The sequence below is a fragment of the Lates calcarifer genome, linkage group LG24 (genome assembly GCF_001640805.2).
Source record: "Lates calcarifer isolate ASB-BC8 linkage group LG24, TLL_Latcal_v3, whole genome shotgun sequence".
Lineage (NCBI taxonomy): Eukaryota > Metazoa > Chordata > Actinopteri > Centropomidae > Lates > Lates calcarifer.
Genome location: NC_066856.1, coordinates 725,981 through 748,930, shown reverse-complemented (window position 1 = coordinate 748,930; position 22,950 = coordinate 725,981). Strand labels below are relative to the sequence as shown.

The 22,950-nt window shown below is 41.8% G+C and overlaps 1 protein-coding gene across 1 annotated transcript in view; it reads left to right on the top strand.

Moving 5' to 3' along the window:
- The window catches only part of ntng1a (netrin g1a), a 100,649-nt gene that overhangs the window by 75,948 nt on the left and 1,751 nt on the right, over nt 1-22,950 (top strand). Inside the window, 3 exon segments of the mRNA XM_018698147.2 lie at nt 5,643-5,669; nt 12,233-12,400; nt 14,558-14,692. Of these exon segments, the coding sequence (XP_018553663.1) occupies nt 5,643-5,669; nt 12,233-12,400; nt 14,558-14,692 (330 nt within the window).

Sequence of the window (22,950 nt, the reverse complement as noted above, 5' to 3'; positions counted from 1 at the left end):
GGATTTCACTGTAATGATTCATCCCCTGCCTGGAAAGAAGATCCACATCAGCCCTCCTCCATCCCACCGACAAATCCTCTATCTCCTGCATCCCACATGAAAAGAAGCACCGTCACACCAGGATGTGTCAGTCACAATAACAGCACATATTATTTAATATAACTTACAAATGTCATTTTTCTGCTGTTCTTCTCTAATTAGTGTTTGTTAATGCAGAGCTAACAGATGCCTCAGCCTGATTATGAGTCCTTACAGTGCAACTGTGAGGTGCTGATCATGGAAATGTGACCAAATACACTCACACACATGCACACGTAGATGCACGCGTAGACACAACGTGTCATTCTCATTTGCACAGATGCACATACACAAATTTAGATTATTGTGATTAATCTTTCCTCCTGCAGAGTTAGTATATACATATTTTAATGGTGAGACCAAATCCCAGAGGAGCTGATAATGCCACTGTAGAATAAATCTCATTCTTCTGTGAGTGAACACAAACGACTGTACCACATACAATATGTGGGTCTGCAGGATGTGTTTCCTATATCACATCTGTACAGACATTCAGATTTGACTGGTATTTGTTATATGTATGTGCAAACCGTACAAACTATTTTTGAAAATGGCCATTAATTAAATAAGTAATTAAATAAGCTTTGTGTAGCACATTACTAACTAATGCATTAATGTAATCACATTACTCTGCACGCTGTTTCACTAATGAAGCACTAATGTAATCACATTACTGCCATTAAACAAAGAGGGTATTTGAGTGTCTTTACCCTTTAAATGAGTGTTTTTTTCTTGAGGCTCAGCGCTCTTGTGTGTGTTCACTCAGAGCGAGTGTTTATGCATCTACACTCGTAAACATGCTCACTGTGCACACAAAGCTTCATTTCTACCTTCACCCACTCATTTCTGCTTTTATTCCTCTTTCCACAGCTATTTGAATTTCAATTTTTATCCCCATTCTCTTTCTTTTTTTTCCTCTGTAAAACTCATCGCCTGTTGTTTTGCATCCCTCTGCTCTCCTTCTACACCACCTTTTTTTCTTGCCCTTCTTCTTCTCTGCCTCCGTCTGTTTTTGCTCCTTCTCTTGGCTTTGTTTCATGCTAGCATTCTCTCTCTCTCTCTCTCCCCCACACTCCCAACACCCCCAACCACCCCAGAGACCAAGCTTGTTTACTCTGTCTTTTCCACATCTCGGCTCTGTGCAGCTGTGACGGTAATCTTTCTTTCAAATATTTGTTTCTTCCATCTCCAGTTTTTTTTTTTTTTTTTTTTCCTCCTTCCACCATTTCTGCCACCACCGACGCACACCTCATTCCATCCCTGAAACCTTAAACTGTGCTTCTTCCAACTTGGTTCCTGGGCACTTTAAGACTTGCCACCTTCAATTCAGATCTACACACTGAGAGCGAGCGAGCGAGCTGGGCACTCCGGCAAGGCAAGCCATAATTTTCCTCCTGAGGAATTCAATCAGGTTGTACGCCGTGTGCTTGTGTTTTGGCAGCCTTTCCGCTACTAACCAGTTAGCAATGGCTGTCACCATCACTGGGCTCTGTATCGCCAAAGAGCTCCAGATGATGATGGATTGCTATGAAATAATGGCAGCCAGGGAAAGTAATTACCAACTTTGCCTGCGGTGGAAATTCAGCAGATAAGCCCCTTTCCAGAGCAGTGCAGGTAGCACCAAGGCAAACAGGTGAGACACATCGAAGGTCAGTATAGAATGGATATCTGACAGAAACAATGTAATGATGCCCACAGTCTTACACACACACACAAACTCACACAGTCTGACTTCCATCACCAGCTACTGAATACAGTAGAACCATGTGGCACATTGTCTTTTCTTTCTGTACACGTGTGCACACACTGAGACAGAGATTTCCTCTACACTGTCACCAAGAGCTGTTTGCTGGGTTTACAACTTACTCTGTAAATTACCATGAGATAATGTGTGCTGAGTTTTGGTGCTATACAAATACAATTAAACTGAACTGAATTGAATTGAATTGACTGGTTTGAGATGTTTAGAGCCCATAGATCCATGGGAGAACATTTCATTGTGGCTTTCTGATAATCCGATTAGTAAGGTTACAGTGATGGTTGTGGATGATTGACAGCATAATTGGAACTGAACCAGTGATGTATGAACAGCCAAGCAGCGGGACTTGTATCCACATTCATTGTAAATCACTTGCTGCACCACATGATTCTCTACTGTACCTTAATGGCCACATTTGTGTGTCGCATGTGCCGTCTCCACGTGCACACAGATCATGTTCAGTGAGTCGCACGGCCCTCAGAGATCATGTTCACCACTCCAGCGCCTCGCAGCCATGATCCCAGCACAACTCATAAAAATCAATGGAGCACACCGTCAACATAAGCAGCTCCTAATGCTCTTCCTGTGCGATAGGACAAAATTAGATTGCAGCCGTGCCCCATAATGGCAGGGCCAGGCAGGTGAAGGGGATTGGAAATGACGGTGATTGAAAATTAATCGAATGACCCGACATGGGATCCTGGACATCTGCTCGAACCCCACAGGTTGTTCACAAAGCAGCGAATAATTACTCTGACCGGCCATCGGTGTTCAGGTCATGAACCGGAAGAGAAGGTTATTTGGCCCCGAACTCAGCAAAGTGGCAAAGTGTAATTTGTCAAATGGGCAGTCACTTAAGTTGTTTGTATAAATCATGATTTATATTTACATCAGCCAAGGCGGGGACAATACACTGACATACCAACGTCATTTTATTTTGAGGTGTTCGGGAGTTATGTGCGTCAGTGTTGCAGTTACAGTGCAGCGCTTTGTGAACACTTTCTCTGTATAAACACTGTTAGGAAGTATATTCTGCTCAAACTGTGAACTTAACGCTCACGGAAGTCTGCACCATAATAACAGGAGCAAGTCACACCCCCCCCACACACACCCCCTACTTTCTCTCTCTCTTTCTCCATTTAATGTAGTGGCTCCCTTGCTAATCTTCCAGACGAGATGTAGATAGCGTCTGTGTGTTATTGCTCTGTCAGCTACTTAACCAGGCCCTTTTTAGCACTGCATTACTGTTCCTTTTTTCCTTCTCTTACAGTTCAGTTACAGAGCTAAAACACTTCCAGTCTCACATTTTGTACTTTGTGAATAACTGGAAGAACTTTGTTAATGTGTGTTTTGCTTAGCAGTGTGTGTATAAATACATTCTGCAGTGTATGTGTGTATGTAGATAATAAGGATGTCTATCTGAATATGATGATGCAGATTTACACATGACAGAATGACAGATGGTTTATTACATAAATATACATAATTCACCCCTTGGTTACTGTTTTGCTATGCCTGTCAAGCTCTCCATTTTCTTCATGGACAAACTTGGCTTAGTCCCAGTTAGTCCTGGTATTAAAGCTATGACATGGAGAAATAAAAGATCAGACTGTTCCAACATAGCTTACCTCTTCCAATTTTCACTTTTTACAATTACAGGAGAAATGACAGTTAAGATAAGGTCTAAGCAAATGTAATATTATCTCAGGTTTGACCAAAGTCAGAGCAGGGCAAAGCCTCTAACTTGACCCTAAACTCTGACAGCAGTCCAGGATTGGCTACCACACAGTGGATGTACTCATTGTGAATGTAACCTGTAATGTTAACAAGATTAACACTCACTTGTTATTAACACACACTTATTATTATTGCAGTTACTAAGTAATGATTAGACAAGCATTTGTTGGGGGAGGGGTTGTGGTCAGTTACATGTTACATACACAACATATTTTAATGTAGTGAGTTGTATGTAGTTGTAAGCACTGTTGTCACTTGAATTGAAATGATCCTGATCACCCTGAAAATAAATAATCAATGCATAACATTTGGTCAGATAACAAATATCCAGGTTTCAGCTACAGGTAGCTGCACTCCAGCAGATACTGGTATCATTCAGAAAGTCATAATTCTAGTTATATGTGGAGTGTTTAGTCTCCACAGTGTGGTTTTCACTGTGTTGTTGTATCAGTATGTACTGTGACATCAATGCTGCCAAATCAAACTGTACTCTGTGATGCAGATCGTCCTTGTCCTCATCCTTCCTGTCTCCTGGTTAGTATCTGCCCACCCCCTTGAGGTTTGACATCCATTACGCTCCGCCTCTGTATGTCAGCGTAGCCTCCTATACCTCACAGCTCTCAGACAGGTCACACCTTTGGTTCCTAAATACGACTGGCAGGCAGAGATCAGAGGAGGAGTGATTGGATGACGGGAGTTTGATCAAAGTCCATGTACACAAACACACACACACACACACACACACACACACTCAGGAAATCCTCATGTTTCCCCTGAGTACTTGGAGATATTTCATGATGGCTCCATTAGATGAAAGGCCCCACCAAAAATCCTGTACAGATGCCTGCTTGCCTCCTCAGCTTCCTCCGTCGTAGGTTGGTGGTGAGATGATGACGAGAGAGATGTGAGCAAGAGAGGAAGAGAGAGAGGCCTTTTTATTTCATTTCTCCTTCTCCAGTTTACGTGGGCACATTTCTCCTGCTGCCCAGCATGCTTCCTGTCCCATGGTGAGGAGGTTGTTTGTTTTTGTGGGCAGGCTGCCTTATTGAGGGCAGGGGGTAGAGTGAATGGGAGGGAGGGCCTCTGTTCAAACAGATGATCAGAAAAAGTGGTGCTGGCGTCGATGTCCTGGAAGCAAATTCCTCTGAAAACAAATGTCGACCAAAAATACACCGATCACGTGCGTTTGAAGAACACAGAGCCAAACAGAGAAAAATGGCAACATGCTCCCTGACGTTGTGTGAGTCTCATAGAGTGTGAAGTCACCACAAGTGTGAGCGAGTGTGCCATTCATATTTACAGACCTAATTAATACCCAAACCAAGATGTCAGTGGTTGGATCAGATGGGGAAATGATTGGCACAGGAAGCCTGTGAACGTCTCAATCTCCTCAGCCAACGTCCTGGTGCGGGAGAGCTCTGGTCACCATGGGGATGAGACAGACTCTATTATCTGCTCAGTGGCTGTCTGGCACAAGGGATTGCTTGATGGAGGGACAGACAGACAGGCAGGCAGCAGGATAAGACATGTCCCTGTTTGGCGTCAGAGGCAGAGTTTGCCATCTTTGATGCCATTTGATATGTATGTGTGTGTGCGTGTGTGTGTGTGTGTGTGCATGAGATTTCTGCCTTATGTGTCTTTGGCAATGCATATTTTAAAGGCCGATGTGCTGAGAAGCATCTTAAAGCAGTATGCAACTTTAAAATAAGTAAAATATTAGAGTCTGTGACTGTCGCTGAGCCTGTTGTCAGGCCAGAATTAGTTTTTCAGTGATGTTAGGGCATTTTGTGCCCTCTGCTGTGGGAGGGGGCAGCAGTGTCACTACTAACAGCAGAGACATCAAAGCAGAAATAATGGAGGGAACCAGAGAAAACCGAACACATGTGAAGCTAAACACGCAGCAGACAACACCTTCAAATCACGGTGGACACTGACACTTAGAATACATGTCACTCTACATGTACACAGCTCATCATGATGATTAACAGTACACTTGAGAAATGTTTCTGTTGTTACCTTAAACTCAGTTTCATGTTTTAATTGTTGTTTTTCTCTTCCTGTCTTGCAGGTATTCCTAATAACATTGGCCCAGTTAGTAAGTAAACAGTAACAGAGGAACTTATGAATGCTTGATGCTTTGCTTTGCCTACTGTGCCACTCTCCACCATACATCCCCTGAACCCGGTGCCAAGCGTTCATTTCTGATTCCAATCTTCCTGCGAAGGATTGCTCAACAATTGTTGACTAACCTTTTTTTGGGAGGGGAAGAGAAAGATAAGCAGTAGCTGGGGGCCATATTGTCATGATGTGGGCATATTAATTTACTTTATCCAGACCCAGCTCAACCAGATAACACTTGCCTGGCTCTGCATGCCAAATGTCATTTGTTTTTCTTCCTCCCTCCCATGCATTATAAATAAATGGCATCTAGATTTTATTAAAGTGCCAAGACCTCTCTGGCAGTATAATGTCACAGGAGGTCATTTTAATATGAGCCACAAGCGCCTCGGCTGGTATTATCTTCGTCAACCAGTAGCCCCTCAGGAGGAGGAGGAGGAGGAAGAGAGGTGCCATGACTCAAGTTACTGCTGCCTGGAAGGCTGTGTGATGCAGGAACCATAGGATGGTATTGAACAAGTCAAAGTGCATCCACAGCCTGGACTCACTTCTCCTTCATCTTTTCTCTTGTTGCCTTGTTCTCACAGAGTCTCCTCTGTTCTCAGGGCAGCTGACTGATTAGCTAAGTGCCCCTTCCCTGTCCAGTCCTGGACCCACATAGACTGGCTGGTTAAAGAGACATGCAGGTCTCTGATAAACTTGCCCAGTGATAAATTTAACATGCGCAGTGAGCTATGTGTCACAGCTTCAGTTGTTGACTCTGGTGCTCCATGCTAACACTTTAGCATACATTGGAATGAGTCATGGCATGGTCCATAGAATTTCAAGTTAATTACTATTTATCTATCTGGTTCAATATGATAATTCTTGCTGAGAGTTAGACGAAAGGACTGATCCCACTCTCTGAAACCAGGAGACTGTTAGCTTAGCTTAGCATAAACACTAGAAGCAGAGGGAAACAGCTAGCCTCTGTTCAGACGATTGAATAAATAAATAAATATTCGCTAATTTACACATTTTATCTTTTTTTTTTTTACAAAAAAGAGAGAGAGAAGCTATCTGTTCCTCCTGTTACATGTGTTTGTCTCCTGGTTTCATAGATATGAGCGTGGTATTGATGCTCTCATCTAACTCTGACTAAAAAAAGGGAACAAGCTTATTTCTCTAAATGTCAAACTCCTATGTGAAAGTAAGATACTAGCATTGTTTAGAAAATATTCATATTTTCTTAGCATCCTCCAGTTTCTGTTCAGGTGTTGCCCTTGTCAAGTTTACCCAAGGGACACATGCAAATCCCACGCATACTTGTCTTGTTTTCATCAGTTAAGGACTGAGATGACGGCTGGGCAAGTTTCCCAAAACGTGCTGTGAGAGATGTCGGGTGGGAACAGATTGTTCCCAGGTGGCTTTTAATCAGGTTTTAGAGTGGTGGCTTACACAGGAAGTGAACACTGGTTGTAAAGTCTGATGCTATTTCATGAATCAGAAATGGACATGTGGCCAAGAGGACAAAGCCACCGCCGTCCTCCCCCTGCTAATCACCCACTGCTTGCTCACACCTTAGACATTATGCTCCCCCTCTCCCCATGCATGGCCTGCCTACAGCTCAGTATGTGTGCACGCTCCTCATCCTCACTCTGTATACATATTCACATCAGTCCTCTCTGTCCCATCCAAATGCCAGGCCAGACCATGTCCAATGGCTGTCCTCAAATCCTTTACCGGGAGAGTGTGCATGCTGATAAGTGTGCGGTTGTGTGCGTGAGTGTGTGTGTTTTGGGTGGGGGGTGGGCGGTGTAGAAAGGACACTCTGACAAACCAAAGTCTTCACTTCCCATCCAGATTGGCCCACAGGGATTTAAGAGTTCTCACGAGTGGCTGTCTTGTCACAGCAGCCTCTAAAAACTAAACACTGACTGTTTTTTTAAGACTCACTGAAGAGGATGAGGCTGTTTACCGTGCAAACACAGACCAGGTTTATGTCTGCCTTATTAAAACGTAAGAATAAAGTGGACAAAAAGAAGGTTAGGATGTCCTTGAGGTTGTTAAACGGAAGAGAAGCAACGCTATTGTGAACAAAAAAGAAAAGCAATGCACTTTTCATGTTGTTGTTGAAGGTAATTGAATTCCTTATTGACTTTTCTCAATTCTATTTCAAGTTTATTAAGCCAGGCAGAATTGCCTAATGCAGACCATTAAAGTGAAATTAATATTTTAAAAAACAATTCTGGCTCTGCAAGATTGCATTTCATTATTGGTATGGCATTGATTAAAATCCGTCACCACTCATTTAGCTCGCCTTACCTGAATATTCCCCGTAACAAAATAATTAATGGAACCCAGATGTGTATTACAGCCAATCAATTGCCAACACAAAATAATTAAAAATGAACTCACTTTACCATTTAGACTTTATAGATCCGGACAGTGCAGTTTGCTCATGTGTGTTTTGGGTTTTATCAGATACTGCAGACGTGTTGTTGTCACAGATTAGCTGTTCATCAGTTTTGTTTTTGAGCACTAAATACACAACAGAAGACATACAAAGAGATAAAGAAGAAAACACCTCACCATTGTGAAGCTGTAAGCTCTGAGTGTGAGCGCTGATGTGGTGTGCCCTTTCTTTCTCAAGCTCTTTATTTGTTAATCTGTCACTTTCAAAGAGCCTCTCATCATGTGACTCAGGTGACTTTAACCCACCAGAGGTGTCACAGTCGTCACCGATGCCAGGATCCCCGAGCAGGATCAACTGTGGAACATTTTTTGGGGAGATAAAAAAATGAAAGAAAAGGATGAGACAGGAGATAGAGCATGATCATGTTTTGTTCAAGCAGTTTTCAAATCAATGACTGGCAATGTTTGGTGGGTTTAAAAGAGATAGTCACAGAGTGTAGACATGCCAGGCTCAAAGCTAATGTATTATTAAACTCCAGTGCAGAAAAAAAAAGGTTTGAAACAGTTTTTCCATGTGTGAAAGGCATTAAAATGATTCAGCCTTATGAACAGTAGCAGTCATATTCAGACTAACAGGCTTCTTGCCAAGACACCACTGGATGTTAATTACCCAAGATTGCATGATTCATGGAGTCAATAGCAAAAGGACAGAAAGATCAAGTGAAGAGATGAAGGGGCACGATGAAGAAACTTATCCGTATTCCTGCCTTTGCTTGAGTCCTCTCCATTTCCAACCGCAGAGTATTTCCCTGACACGGAAATACCGACTTGTATGTAATTATGAGGTTATGCTACCCACAGTAGTCCGTCATTCCAAGTCCTAACACCTGCCATTATTTATTCATTGTTATTCCTCCACCAGAAATACACTGTAATTAGATATTGATTACATAGTTGATGTGATGAATTAAACAAAATACCCCCTAACATCTTAATTTGCTATACGTAGTTTAGACTCGCTTGCATAAATCATGACTTAAATACTAAGTTTAACAGGGTTTTATCTTTTTTTTCTTCAGTTTTTCACTCATCATTGTCATTGCCATAAACATTCACATACACAGCAAATCCCATGGAAGTCACACAAATTACATACAACGTCTCTCCAATGTCCTGTTAATGGGTCTTTGGATGCATTCTCTCTGCTCGTCCATGTCAGCCCTGCCCCATTGTATTTGCTGTTTCCTGATTTACTGATTTGAGTCATACTGGACATGTTCGTGTCTCCAGTTGTGTGTGTCCACTATCACGTAGTCCCCCCTGCCCCCCCCCGTAGACTGTAAAGTGCATCACACAAGTGCACATGAATAACTCCTGGTTTCTTTCAATTGCACGCAGTTCGGCCGAATGTGTCATCCCTAGGTGTCGCTAACCGAAAAGAAGGTAGGCATCTAAGATTATGCAACAACTATGTTTTTTTACAGATTCATTTACCTCGTGGTGTTTATATAGCAAAAAAAAAAAAAAAAATCCTCTCTGGTACCTAAGAGTATTTGTGGGTAGAATCTTCCCCCTATTTTCCTGACAAACCTGCTTGTGTAGCTCATGATAAAGGGTTCTGGCTCCTTAAGTGGAGGTTTGTGTAGTCATATTGCCACGCTGCAGTGCCGTGCATTATCTTCTCAAACACTCAGTGTGCACTGTACATTTCTGCATACACACTTGATTTTAATTAGGTGCAGTGCTTCCATAGATTCTCAGACCCATCTGAGCACATCAGGAAGAAAAGCAGGAGAGGTTTCACTGTGGTTTTATGCAGATTGATGTTAGGTTAGCTTAATCCATCTTGTAGATGTGAAGTGCAGCCACCTCGCAAACAACTAGCACACAACCACTCGGCTCTGTGTTTCCATGACTGCAGCCAAGCGCACATAGTGTATGTGTCAGGGGCTTATGTCACCCAGCACAATGGCAGAGGCTGAGCCTATTATTTCTTTTCCCCACTGTTTGTTTTATGACCGGAAAGGAATTGAGGGATTGATGTGTTCGCTGCGGGCCGGTTTCCTTACCCATGCTCCTGTGCACAAATTTATAGGGTGAAAATTGTTGGCTAGCCTCCACCGAGGTGGAGATTAGTTTGTCAGGGGACAGTTTCTGTCTGGGGAAACACATGCAGAGGCTTTTGAATTATACAAAGCACTTGTTAATGAAATGAAGCATAAAAGAGGAACCATAATATTTGAATTGTTCGGCATCTAAGGCATTTGTAACAGATGCTGCCTCATGCAGCCAACTTCGCTTGGCAATGTCACTCCTTATTTCCCAGTGCCATCATTCATCATTATTGCGTATGTTTCTTTTTTTTTAACAGTTACATTTATTATTATTAAGCATGATGCTCAATATTCTTAATTCTCTGACATTACATGTTTTGTGTTTAATTGCGATATCATGTTTTTTGTGGTTTTGTTTGTTTGTTCTTTTAATTTGTCTAGTAGCTCCTCAAGTTGCATTGTCCACTGCCCCTTCTGTCCACGTTGCAAACAGCAAGCGAGGTAGGAGCTCTGGAATTCATTGAATACATTGCCCCCCCCCCAAGATGACCCCTCCAAACCCTCTCACTGTATGAATTGATGTGTCTGCTGTTTAAGCCCCCCAGCCCTGCAGCACTGACCCCATGCAAGACCATTCAGTGCTGGACTGATGCTTCTCACTGTAGAGGATCCATTCGTCTATGGAATCATTTCTAAACACGATAAAAGTCCCTTGGAATCATATCTTTTTCAGTGCAAATAAAGTGGGTGTTTGAGCCTACAACTATTTCTGGGGAATGTGTTTCCAAGACTCAAGACTTTTTATTCCCCATGCGTGCATGATTTATGACCTTAGCCTATTTCTGGAAAGGAGAGATTATTTGTCTTGTGAGAGTATGTCTGTGTGAGTGAGGTATCTAATGCAGATAGCTTACACTTGGGCAAGACTCTAGGTGAGAGGTAGAGTGGACTAGACTTGCTGCTCCTTCATTTCCAAGCCTTGTTGGGTTGTTAGTGGCCAGACAGAGAGACCTGACCTCAATACAGATCCTTAATAACCACAATCCCTTGGATGAAAGCCCCATCCTCCAACCCCCTTATTCTGGATCCGTGAGTGGGCTTTCTGTCCAAGCGGCTGTCAGTGAGGCTTAAGGGTCACATCTGTCCGCGCTGTAACACATGGTGTCAGTGGTCACTCAGCATGGCAGACAGATCAGCTCAGAGAGAGCTGAGCTGGGGCTGCCCCCTCCCATCCTGCACCCCTCAGGGCAGGGCTGCCAGTGACTACCACAGACTGTAGCACAAGGATTTTCAGTCCAGCTACAACTCCATATTTCTAATTTAGCATGACATAACACTGCTGTAGCAGGCAATGACTCTCCCCACTGCAGCTCACCATACGCTCTCTTGACTCGCTGATTGCTGTCCGAAGAAGTTGGGTTGCAACAGGCCTTTAAAAACAACTACATATTTTAGACGTGTTTATTGGATGAGGTGAAGTTTTCTCAGACTAGAAATGTATCAGATATTTCTTTTACACAGATTTGTGACATGATGCAGCATTAAAAGTTTCATCTCATCCTCTCTCTCGTCAATTCAAACCAGATATGCCATGACATTTCAGAGCTCAATTACACAAAAAAATTCAGAGTTCCCCCACACCATTCCCTGGGTTGAAGGATCCATCTCATTCATGGTTTGACCCGCCTTACGCTGTGTGGTGTTCCTGACGTGACCGTGTCTCTGTGCCATCATTTCAGAATCTTCCTCGTCTCGTGTTGTGGTGTGCTTGAAGTGATGTGACTTCTCTGAGTCCTACTAACGCTCTGCTTTTTTATGTGATGTCTTTTTCTAACTCTGGCTGTGCCCATGCCAGACTAATCATGGCAACCCTTCCTCTCATCATTCCCCCAACATCTCCCTCTCCTCCCTCACAGCGCAGTCTCCATTTTTAACCTCGCATGCCATGGTGCCTCGCTCAACTTCTTGCTAACCCCACCGCCGTAGCACTCGCAGCAACAGCAACAGTTTCTACACTCCCTACCGCGTCTCTCTCTCTCTCTTTTTCTTTCTCTCTGTTCTCTTCCCTTTACAATTCCTCTCTCTTTGCAAGACTGCGAATGCTTCGGCCACTCCAACCGATGCAGCTACATCGAGCTGCTAAACACCGTCATTTGCGTGAGCTGTAAGCACAACACTAGGGGCCAGCACTGCCAGCTGTGCAAGCTGGGCTACTACCGCAATGCCTCGGCAGAACTGGACGATGAAAATGTGTGCATAGGTTAGTCCCCCACCCGGCCCCTGTCACTGCCACCCTGCTTCCACACAGTCACTTTCCCTGCCTCACTTCCTGTCTTTGACTCACCGGAGAAAGTGTCACATGTCATCCTCCCACTGCTTCATCAACTGTGCACCCCCCCCGTCCCTCCATGTCTCTCAGTGGTCTCCGCATCTTCCTCTTTTGCTTCTTCTGCTTTTGCACAACAGTGTCACTCATTAACCTCCCTTGTAAGAATGAGCGTTTTATAGAGGACACTACTCACATAAAGATTCAGTCAGACAGCAACAGTGCAGACTGATTTGGGGTTGATGCCATATGTCATAGTTTGTATTTATTGATGTAGCACATCACAGTTGGTTTGTAGCTTGTATTTAAAGAGCATAAAACGAGACATTGATTTAAAGCTTGAATGATCTGAATACAGCATGTGCACAAACTAATGGAAACACCTGATATATGAAAAGGATGTTGGTCCTAGTTTTTAGAAATGTGCAATATACGGTAAATATGAAGCTTGTTAGCTTAGCATAGCATAAAGACTGGAAACAGGGAAAAACAGCTAGCTTGGCTCTGCAACACATTGCAACACATTCTGTCTTTCCCATAATGCCATACTGTGAGCAAGACATATGACTTTACTCTTCAGCTTGTAACCTTATGCTTCTCTAAGAACTTATGCAAAAAAAATTACAGACCACTAACTGGTTCAGTACAATCAGTTCAGTGAATGTGATCGTAGTTGCGATGACAGTTTGAAGTTAAAGGCCATTTTCATCTGGTGTTTCTGTTATTTTGTCCATGACCTTTATACAGACAGCCATACTCAGTTTTTCTTATGTGTAAAAATGTGGGGAAATTGCATTTCACATAGCTCCTAAGGCACTAGTTCAGTTCCCCATTGGATTCTTTAGCTGGCATGTGGAGTGTGAGTTCACAGCGCTCAGTGCCAGGTGCATTTGTGAGTCCTGAAGGGGAGGGGGCTGTCTGACAGGCAACAAGAGTTCTGAGAGAAATGTGGCAGGGAAGTCACACCGCCAGTCGGAGGTGCCACGCAAGTGCATATGTCATATACATGAGATGGCCTCAGGAGTAGCAGCTGAAACCCGTCACAAGGCGTTAAGAGTCACCCAGGCGCTACCTCGTGCCAGACCCACTGTCACCCTGCCTCTCTCGTGCTGACCCCCCCGTTTGTCACTTGCCATCTCCTCTCTCCTCTTGCCTGACCCCCGGATGTCACTCGGGTGCAGCCACGTGCAGCCAGCACTGCCACAGAAGGTGCAATGTGATGGTCAGAGACTGTCAAAATAGGTGTCACTTTGACTGCAGAGTGCTCCAGTTGCTGTGGAAAGCTGGAAGGTCAGTTGAGCGTAGGACACTAGAGACTTGACAGGTGTTTTTTTTTTTTCTTTTTTTTTTTAAGAGTAGGTTTTTAAAGGATATTCCAAACTAATCACAGCTGAGGACCGTTCTCTTCTGTTAGTAGTGAGGAGGCATTTGAAGGTTATATAAAATTCTTAGACAAGAATTTCACTAAGAAGGATAACATTAAGTACATCCATCAGAAAATTAGAGAGAATTAAAGAACATATTACGACAATGCCCATTTCAATGTATTGCTCTCTCATTACTCTAAAACCTTTCACATCCACTCTTTGTCTTTGTTTCATTTGCCATTATCCATGTAATATGTGCTCATCACATTTCCTGTCTCTTCTCTCCATCCTCCTCTATCTATCTGTGTGAATGAATCAGATTTTAGAACAGCATGTGCAGATTAGCTCATTATGTCCATCGTAAATCAAAGCTACTGATAATGCTTTGCATATTTGCTCATTGCACGTTATGAACCTATATAACATTAAAATTAATTCTATAATAATTACAAATATGCTGTAATGATGTAACAATGTGTTCATGCATCTAGAGTCAACTTCATTCTTTCTCATTCTGTCTCCATTACAGTTGAAATGGTAGCATTTTTTCTGTATGAGTCTTTAAATCTATTCATATTTTTTACCAGTTAAAACTAATAAAGCGCCTTGTTGAGCTTCCAGTTGAACTCGAGGGCTGTGGTCCACACTGTGAAAACATGCGACGGGAAGTCAAAGCACCACCCTGTCTCCAGCCTGTGTGTGTGTGTGTGTCTTGTTTTTCCAGAGTGTAATTGTAATCCCTTTGGCTCAGTCAGTGATCGCTGTAATGGCACAGGATTTTGTATATGTAAGGAGGGCACTACAGGGCCCAAGTGTCAGGAGTGTCTACCCGGCTATTTGTGGGACGATGGCTGCAAATGTAAGTAGAACTACAACCCTCCCCACGCAGCTCCTGACTGTCTTCCTCCCCCTCAGCTCTGTCTCTCTGCTCTCTGACTCCTTCCTCTTCTCTTTCTCTGTGATTCCTGAGCTTTGGCTGGTTTGGTGTGTGCTGCACATGCGCAGGACAAATGCAGACCTAACCCACAACATGAGCTAACCCAATATACTAAGTCGTTTGATTCACTAACCGAACCTGCTTTTCACACTTGCTGCAGCTGCGTTAACAATGTAACGTCAGCAGGTGCCTCATACTGTATGGCTCAAGTAGAGGGAAAGCAATGGCATGGCAGGGAAGCATGCTGCTCAGTAACTCAGTTATCCAGCCATGTAGCACATCAACAACACAACAGCTGAGTCAATATTGACTGCTGGACAGGCTGCCTGTGATCTGTTTGAGTAGCCATCACCCCCACCCCCACCCCAACCCCCCTGGTAGTCCGCAACAGGACAATGTCATCCAAAACCAACATTTTTCAAAGGGGATTGCAGGTCATTCTGAGTTCCAGACCATTTATTACTGTCTACCTTTTATATTGCCCCTGGTCATTTTGCAATGCATGGCCCGCATAGTCATTTTTTTTCAAATGTCACCAATTTTTCATTGTTTCCTTCAAGTCAAACTTCAGTGACAAACCTACAGGAGGTAGACAAAATAAAGTGCACACCTCATGATGAGGTGTTTACTTCTCTTTGACAAGTTAGAGAAAGAACTCTGTGAACTTTACAGATATAAAACCAACACGTATTTCTGACTAATGCGTGAGCGGTTTAGGTACAAATTACTGAGCTCTCTTACTTGTCTTGAGACTATTAGTTATTGTCAGAGCAGCTGATAATTGCTGCTAATTGGTATTTGACCAACCATGACCCATCTCTGTTGGTAACTGTGATTAGGTTACTTCAGATTTATAGACCTTTTCCACAAGGTGGTGACATCTATTTGCCTGCCTCCTGTAGCTCAACATTAATCTCTGTCCTGAGTAACAAAGGCATCCTAAATACAGCACCCAACACTGTACAGTGGCATGATGTTGAGAGATTCATTTGTGTCCTCCTGTGGATGTGAGGTGATAACCAGTGTGAAATATTATTATGAAGACTGTCAGCAACTGGTGAAAAGTTTTGTTTGCTTCCTATGAAGTATTCATCCTAATATTTGGTCTAAAATATTTTCATGTCTAATCAGAAGTCTCCAAATAAGAGCATTTATCCATCCATTCATTATCTATACCGCTTATCCATTAAGGATCACAAGGGGGCTGGAGCCTATCCCAGCTGACATTGGGTGAGAGGTCCATTGCAGGGCCAGCATGTATAGACAAACAACCATTCACACTCACATTCACACCTACGGGCAATTTAGAGTCACCAGTTAACTTAACCTGCATGTCTTTGGATGGTGGGAGGAAGCCGGAGCACCCAGAAGCACAGGGTGAACGTGTAAACTCCACTCAACCTTCTTGCTGTAAGGCGACAGTGTTAATCATTGCACCAATGTGCCGCCTCCAAATAAGATCAGTCACTTCAAAACACTCAGCTCAGACACAGCACAATAACTGCACAACATAAACCTTCAGAAAAGATAAATGATAGCTTCCCTTTTTACTGATTTATTCACAATAATATGAGGCCATCTCTACTGGAGGAAAATTACCCATTTATTTATAAATATATCAGGAGGAACACGAGCAAGAGGAAGCACTTGGCCATGGGCACAATGGATGCTGTTATCTTTTAAGTACAATGATTTAAACCTGCAGCAGTTTATTGTATGATTACTGAGAAAAGGAAGGGCTACTGTAATGCAGCTTGAGAATTTCTCTATGTCAAACATCTACACTAAAGTAGAACTCAACTTTTAAAAATAACAACAAATTGGTGTAATTACAGAGCCAGTTTTGTTGTTTGGTGCATATTTCGTCAGATAACTGGGCAATATCCACCACTACACAGACTGTTCTTACAATAAATCTGTTAATAAAAAGAGCTGAACCATTTGGATGTGAGAGTTTTTCAGACAGAACACCACTGTGCACAGGCTTTAAAGGTTCCAAACAGACAGCACAAGCTCTCATACCACATTGGACAAAAAAATCAGTATACAGGTATAATCAATATAATGTTGAACAACTTGGTAAATGGGTAGTTTTCCAAACTTGCTGCAGGAGCTGTTGATATTCAACAAAACACAGAGAAATCCATCACATAGAAACAAAGAGACCGGAGACTCAGCAGACCACAATGCATTGCAACCACTCAACTTAGTGTGTTTTGTCTAGACAAGGGAGTTTTGAGAGAAAAATGCTTTATCAACGAGAGAATTACAACATTAATGTGAACATTAATAATCAAAATAATCGAAATTGAAAGCAGGATTTGCTGTTAGCAAGGTAACTCAGTTTGTCAGTGGTTCACTTCTTAGTGGGATAAATCCCCATGGTAACTTATGCTGAACAGCTAATCTGCTCTGGGCAGGTTAACTTCAGCACATCAGATCAAAACCTGTCAACTACTGACCAATCGGATGACTGGAAAACTAGCATCATCATTTCTACAGGATCCTGACAGGGATAGAGTTTACAATAAAGTGACAAATAATAAAGATCAATAAATATTTTTATAGTTTGTGGACTGTTACATTACATCTTCATTTTGATAGCGCAAAGATGCTTTTATCCTCACACTGTTGAATATTTCCTGATGACTATAAATGAACATATCAGTCAGATCGACCTCAGACATTAACTCTCTCCTCAGAAACAGTCTGACATTACTGTCGCTTTTTATCCGCATCACATATTCAGAGTAACTCAGTATAAATCACCATCAGACTAAAGATAGATATTTTATTAATCCGCACAGGAAATTCACTAAAGAGCAAAAACATTCACTCAGTAAAAAAAAATCATTTATACACTTATTTTCCAATAAATTTTCAGCCTGACTTTGATAATTGGAAATTATTTCTAGTGTTTGTATTCTAGTCATGTGATTATATCGTTCACATTTCACCCTTGTTAAATGTCTTTTCTGGATGTTGCTAGAACCGAAACGACATACAGCTATCAGTGTTAGTTATCACATAATATTAGGTGCCTTACTCATGGTTCTGACAACGCTGCTTTCAACTAATAGCTCCGCCTCTTTCACAAGAAATTTCAGGAAATCATGGGTTGACTTAATGAGTTGATAACCAGCGTTGTAAGGCCGCTTAACCAGACTGTGGTTGTTAGGTTTACTGAAGCCAGATAACAATAAGATATCTTGGGTATGTTGAACTTGCTTCATAGTACAGGCCTGAGGACTGTGATGTTTGATTTCAGCAGCTTAACAACACATTGTTATTTTAATTAATACCATTATATACTGTAGATATGTAAATATCTAAGTGTTTTGCCTTTGTCAGTCTGCAGTGTGTAAATAAAAAGTGCTGTTAAGTCAGATGCATTATGATTTAAATTCAGTGTAAAATGAATAATCACTTTATTTTCATAGTTCCTGATAGAGAGGGATATTCATTAAAATGCACTGTTTTTAACAAATATATTCAGTGTGTATAGTGTGAATACATACTGTCATCATGTGAATGTGTTTCTACACAACAGGCAGGTGTGATAAGGTGTACCTTATGATAATTGTACATATAAATCATGAGGCATCACCATGTGAAATACTGTGAATACTGACCTGGACGACAGCAGTAATTAGATGTTTACAAGTGAAAAAACAAGTTTTCTTGCAGGCCAAGTCAAACAGATGGGAAGTCACATACAGAGAGAGGCAGAACCTAATGGATCAGTGATTTTTATTTGTCAGATTAGTTATGAAGCAGTGATTAAAAAATCAAACAAACATTAATGTGTGAAGTATTTGTTTGTCTCTGAGTCAGACTCTTCCTCCTCATGCAGTCGGATCTGAAGAGGTTTAGTACTGCACAATTTAAAAATCTACCTTGAGCTGCTCAAGTTCTTCTGTACTGAAGATGTTGTTTAAGCCACTTTTTTCTGAATCTACTTTCATATCAGTTTATCATCATATCAGTGTGTTTCCCAGGATGCCATTAAACAACACCTGAACAATAGAGTTCTCTGTGCTGCACATGTGAGAATAGAGTGGTGTTATATGAGGGCTGTGATCCAATGGTCCTTTTTGCTTATGGAAGGTTCCTAAATGAGGTAAATGACCCTGAAGTATCAGCTATGATCAGAGCTGGTCCAGTTCTCTAGATGTTAAGGAAAGGAGCTTCAGTGCTTCCTATCTTATCTCCTTCAGCAGAGGAGACACTGGACCTTCCTTTACCAAAGGAAAGGAGAGAATGATGTCCCATGATTCCTTGCAGCAGCAGCAACATTTAAAGCGACGACACCGTTGTAGTTTCACAGCAGCAGATCCATGTACATGTAGACACAACAGAGCTCCTGTTTTATGTTTGATGACACGATCAGAAACTTCTTAAAATCTTTCCCCCTCTAAAAAAAAATCATTTTCTCCACTTAACAAATGTATGGAAAAGGTCAAAGCTCCCATAAGAGGAAAGTGTGTATTTGGTTAGGGAAAGAAGATTATTTTGACTATTCGACCAGCAGCCTTGGTGTCTGGTGTACAGGACTCTGGACAGGCAGCAAAGATGGAAGCCCTGACTGCAATGCATTCTGGTCTACTGAGGCTACAGTGGAGAAATTAGTATGTTTGCCTCTACTGTGGACTCCATTTGTTGATTATTTTTGCTGTGAAAATCTCTGGTGCTCTGGCAGTAACTTAAACAGTCAGTTTTCCACAGGAAACTTAATAAGTGGACCCAGAGTAACTGTTTCAGTTTCACGCAAAATGTTTTCCACAAAAAGTTTAAAATGGCAAACAACCTGAAATAATTCCTGTCCAGGGAATTACTACTGCAGAGTTATTCCACGGCTGAAAGAGTTTGAAAACTTTGTAGTCTTGACCTTCGCTGGTGTCCCCCGCTGCTGCAGTATTTATGTGTGTGGACCAGACTCTATCTGCATGCAGACTGACGAACGCAATTAAAATTCAGATCTCTCATCAAACATGTCGCAGTCCCAGACAGGCACACCTAGTTCATCAGTCCCCCTCTCTAAATATTATCACTCATATCAAAAGCAAACGCAACAAATCTTCATTTCCTCATTTATTGCCTGTGCTGGTTCTGTTTATCTGTACAGAAATGGTTAATGTGAGGGACTGAAGGAGACAAAGGTGCAGAGCTCCCACAATAATTCAGGCTTTCAACACAAATCTTCACTCATATTTAAAGTTAGTATAACTATTACACTTTCAATCCACACAAATAGAACAAGGATCAGATCATTACCCATAATACCCTATGCTCTTACTTTACGTGCCCACAGGTTTGGCTCATCCCTTCAAAGTGCCACAGTTCTTACTGACCCAACACCTTGTTATTGATGCTTTTTTTTTAAATAATCAATACCTGTGTTTGAGCAGCCAATGAGGCGCTCTGCCTGCGGGGCTCGGCCATTACCTCAACTCTCCTTTGAAGTCTGCTCAGCGTGCTGTGCAGTGTTGGATTCATTTTTAAAAACATGGTTCACCTTAAAATGAAATATCTGTGTGTAAACATGATACACATCAGTTTATTGGAAACTGACCCCTGCCTTTAAAAATACCCCCATCTGTCCAGGCTGTAGAAGAAATAAGCCATTTAACATGTTGCTGTGTTTGGGCTCAGCCTACTTTCTGGAGGACATCCATGCCGCTGAAGCTACCTACCATTCACAGCTGTGGTTGTTGGAAATACCACCCTGAGTATGGTGGAAATCAAACATAGTGCAGTCAGACGACTCTTTCTGAGTCACACCTCCTTTATTCTGAGGTGCAGTAGAAGGCTGCCGTCATTTTCTATCTCTTATCAAACTGTCACAGCCTCCGTGTCTCCCGTGCTCCAGCCTGTTGCACACGGTTGACCTTGGGCTGCTTTTACTTTGAAGAGGTGTGCACACACAATGATGTCTTCCACATCATTTCGAGGATTTTTCATGATAAAGTTTGAGCACAGAAGGAAGGCAAACCACTTTGATTATCCTGAGAAAAGCACAACAAGTTAGTATTTTATCATAAAGGCAGAGGAGGGATAAGATGGACGAGATGAAAGGTCACTGACTAATTAAAGGAGTCTCTGATCATATCAAGGCCTCCTGGGGAAAAACATGATTCTTTAATTAATACACTTGATTGTTCTTCCTTCCTTCATCTTGGAGGAGACATTTTTAAGTTTAGGCTCTGCAAAGAAAGGAGCTGTTGAAATTTGGTTTATTGAGTCTTTAGTTTAGTTTGTGCTGAGTGGCTGACTTGGTCATGAAATTGATCTGTCAGCTGGAAAAAAAAAAAAGACAAAGATAGAGTTCAGATGTCTCATTTGGATCCAGTTGTGCATGGTAATTGGTTAGCTGTGGCCTGAAGCAGAACTTAGTGAGCTGAACTGCATCTCCCTTTTCTCCAACAAAACAGACGTGGCACAAATAGGATTCGCAGAGTCAATGTTTCTTAACAAGCCTCCCATCAACGCCCTATTTGGCTATTCCTGCGAGACAGCATGCTTCCAATTCGGAGTATTAAGAGAGAGGCCTGATATTTGTTATTGTGATATTTATGTCCCATAGAGTTCATAGATTGCTCACCACATTGTTTTCCACTCCCATAAAGGACTGAAATGGGCAGAAGTGGCCCCTGTGTTTATCACTGTTTATTTGTCTCTGTTGGTTTATTAGTTTGTGCGCCGCTGCTTTGTTTGCCTCCAGCTTGCTTGACAGCTTGCCTCCGCTGGGAATAGAGTGGCCTCGGTGTCCCAGCTCTAAATATACACCAATTTTCACCTGACGTTCAGTTTGTCTAAAGTCACTGCTGTTTGGGGGGAAAGCCTCACAGGCTCTGAGGAAACTGTAGGTTTCTGTCGAGAAACAGAACTGATCTGATCTGTGTTCTTATTACAGAGGTGGAAATTATTCAAAGGAAATCTACTCAGAGTACAGGCAGAATGATGACTTTACATTTACATGAAAAAGATGAGGTGAAACTGTTCTGTCGTCAGGTATCTGTACAGAGGGGGTTTTGGTTTTGTTAGAGAATTATGTTGTATTTTCAGACTATCAGATGATGATGTGTATATTTTTAGTCTGTATCGGAAAAAAAAATCATCACTTTTGTCATGGTTAAATGTCAGGTGCTATAATGTTCAGTTACATGTCGAACTGTTAGATGGTGGATGTGAAATTCTATAGACGTTACATTTTAAAAAAAGAACAAGGGAAAATCTGCTCACTATAAAAATACTAGAAAGGTTCAAGTAAATTATTATGGGATGTTTGAAATATAGACAGCTTGTCACAACCTTAGACTAGAATACCAGGTGTGATAGAAAACCCCTTTTAAACCACAGTGTGTGAAATTTTCATGTAATTATCTTGTCATTATTCTGGAGGAATGAGTTGTCTTTGCAGAGAGTTGAGACAATCCCTGGGAAAATGAAATGCTTTTATATTTACACTAACATCACTAACCTGATTTTACCAGCTGTAATTATTAAATGCAGTTTATCTTTTGTCTTAAAATAAATGGAATATGTTACATACTACTATATGTATCAAAACCTTTTTGTAAATCCAGTATTTTGCATCATAAAATGTTAAAAGAATAGCTGACATTTTGAGAAATATGCTGATTGACACCACTCTCACATAATGTACAGTACACCAGCAGACAATTAGCATAGATTAGCACAAAGACTGGAAACAGGAGGAAACTGCTGCCCAGCTCTGTGCAAAGATATAAAAAAAAACAGCACCTCTAATGCTCATTGACTAACACATCATCTCCTTATTATATTATGTATTATCTATTTAATCTCTACAAAACCAAAGTTAATGAAACAACTCACAAGGATTAAACAAATGAAATATATTGTGTTAATCAGTGAGCCAGGTGCACTGTTTCCCTCGTTTTCAGACTGTGTGCTAAGCTAGCTACCTGGAATTTGGTGAAGAAGTGTATTTCCCAGGATGTTGAACTGTTCCTTTAACAGAGAATAAAATGTGGTAACGCTTTACTTGAAGTTTCGAATCAGAGCATGAGATATTTCTCAGTTTCTCCACAGTGATCATATGACTTTAATCTGATCCTGTTGATGCACAGTAACCATCAAGTAAAGTGTCACCCCTGATCTCTCCTGTCTGTCTGATGCTCACCCGTCTCTCCTGTCTC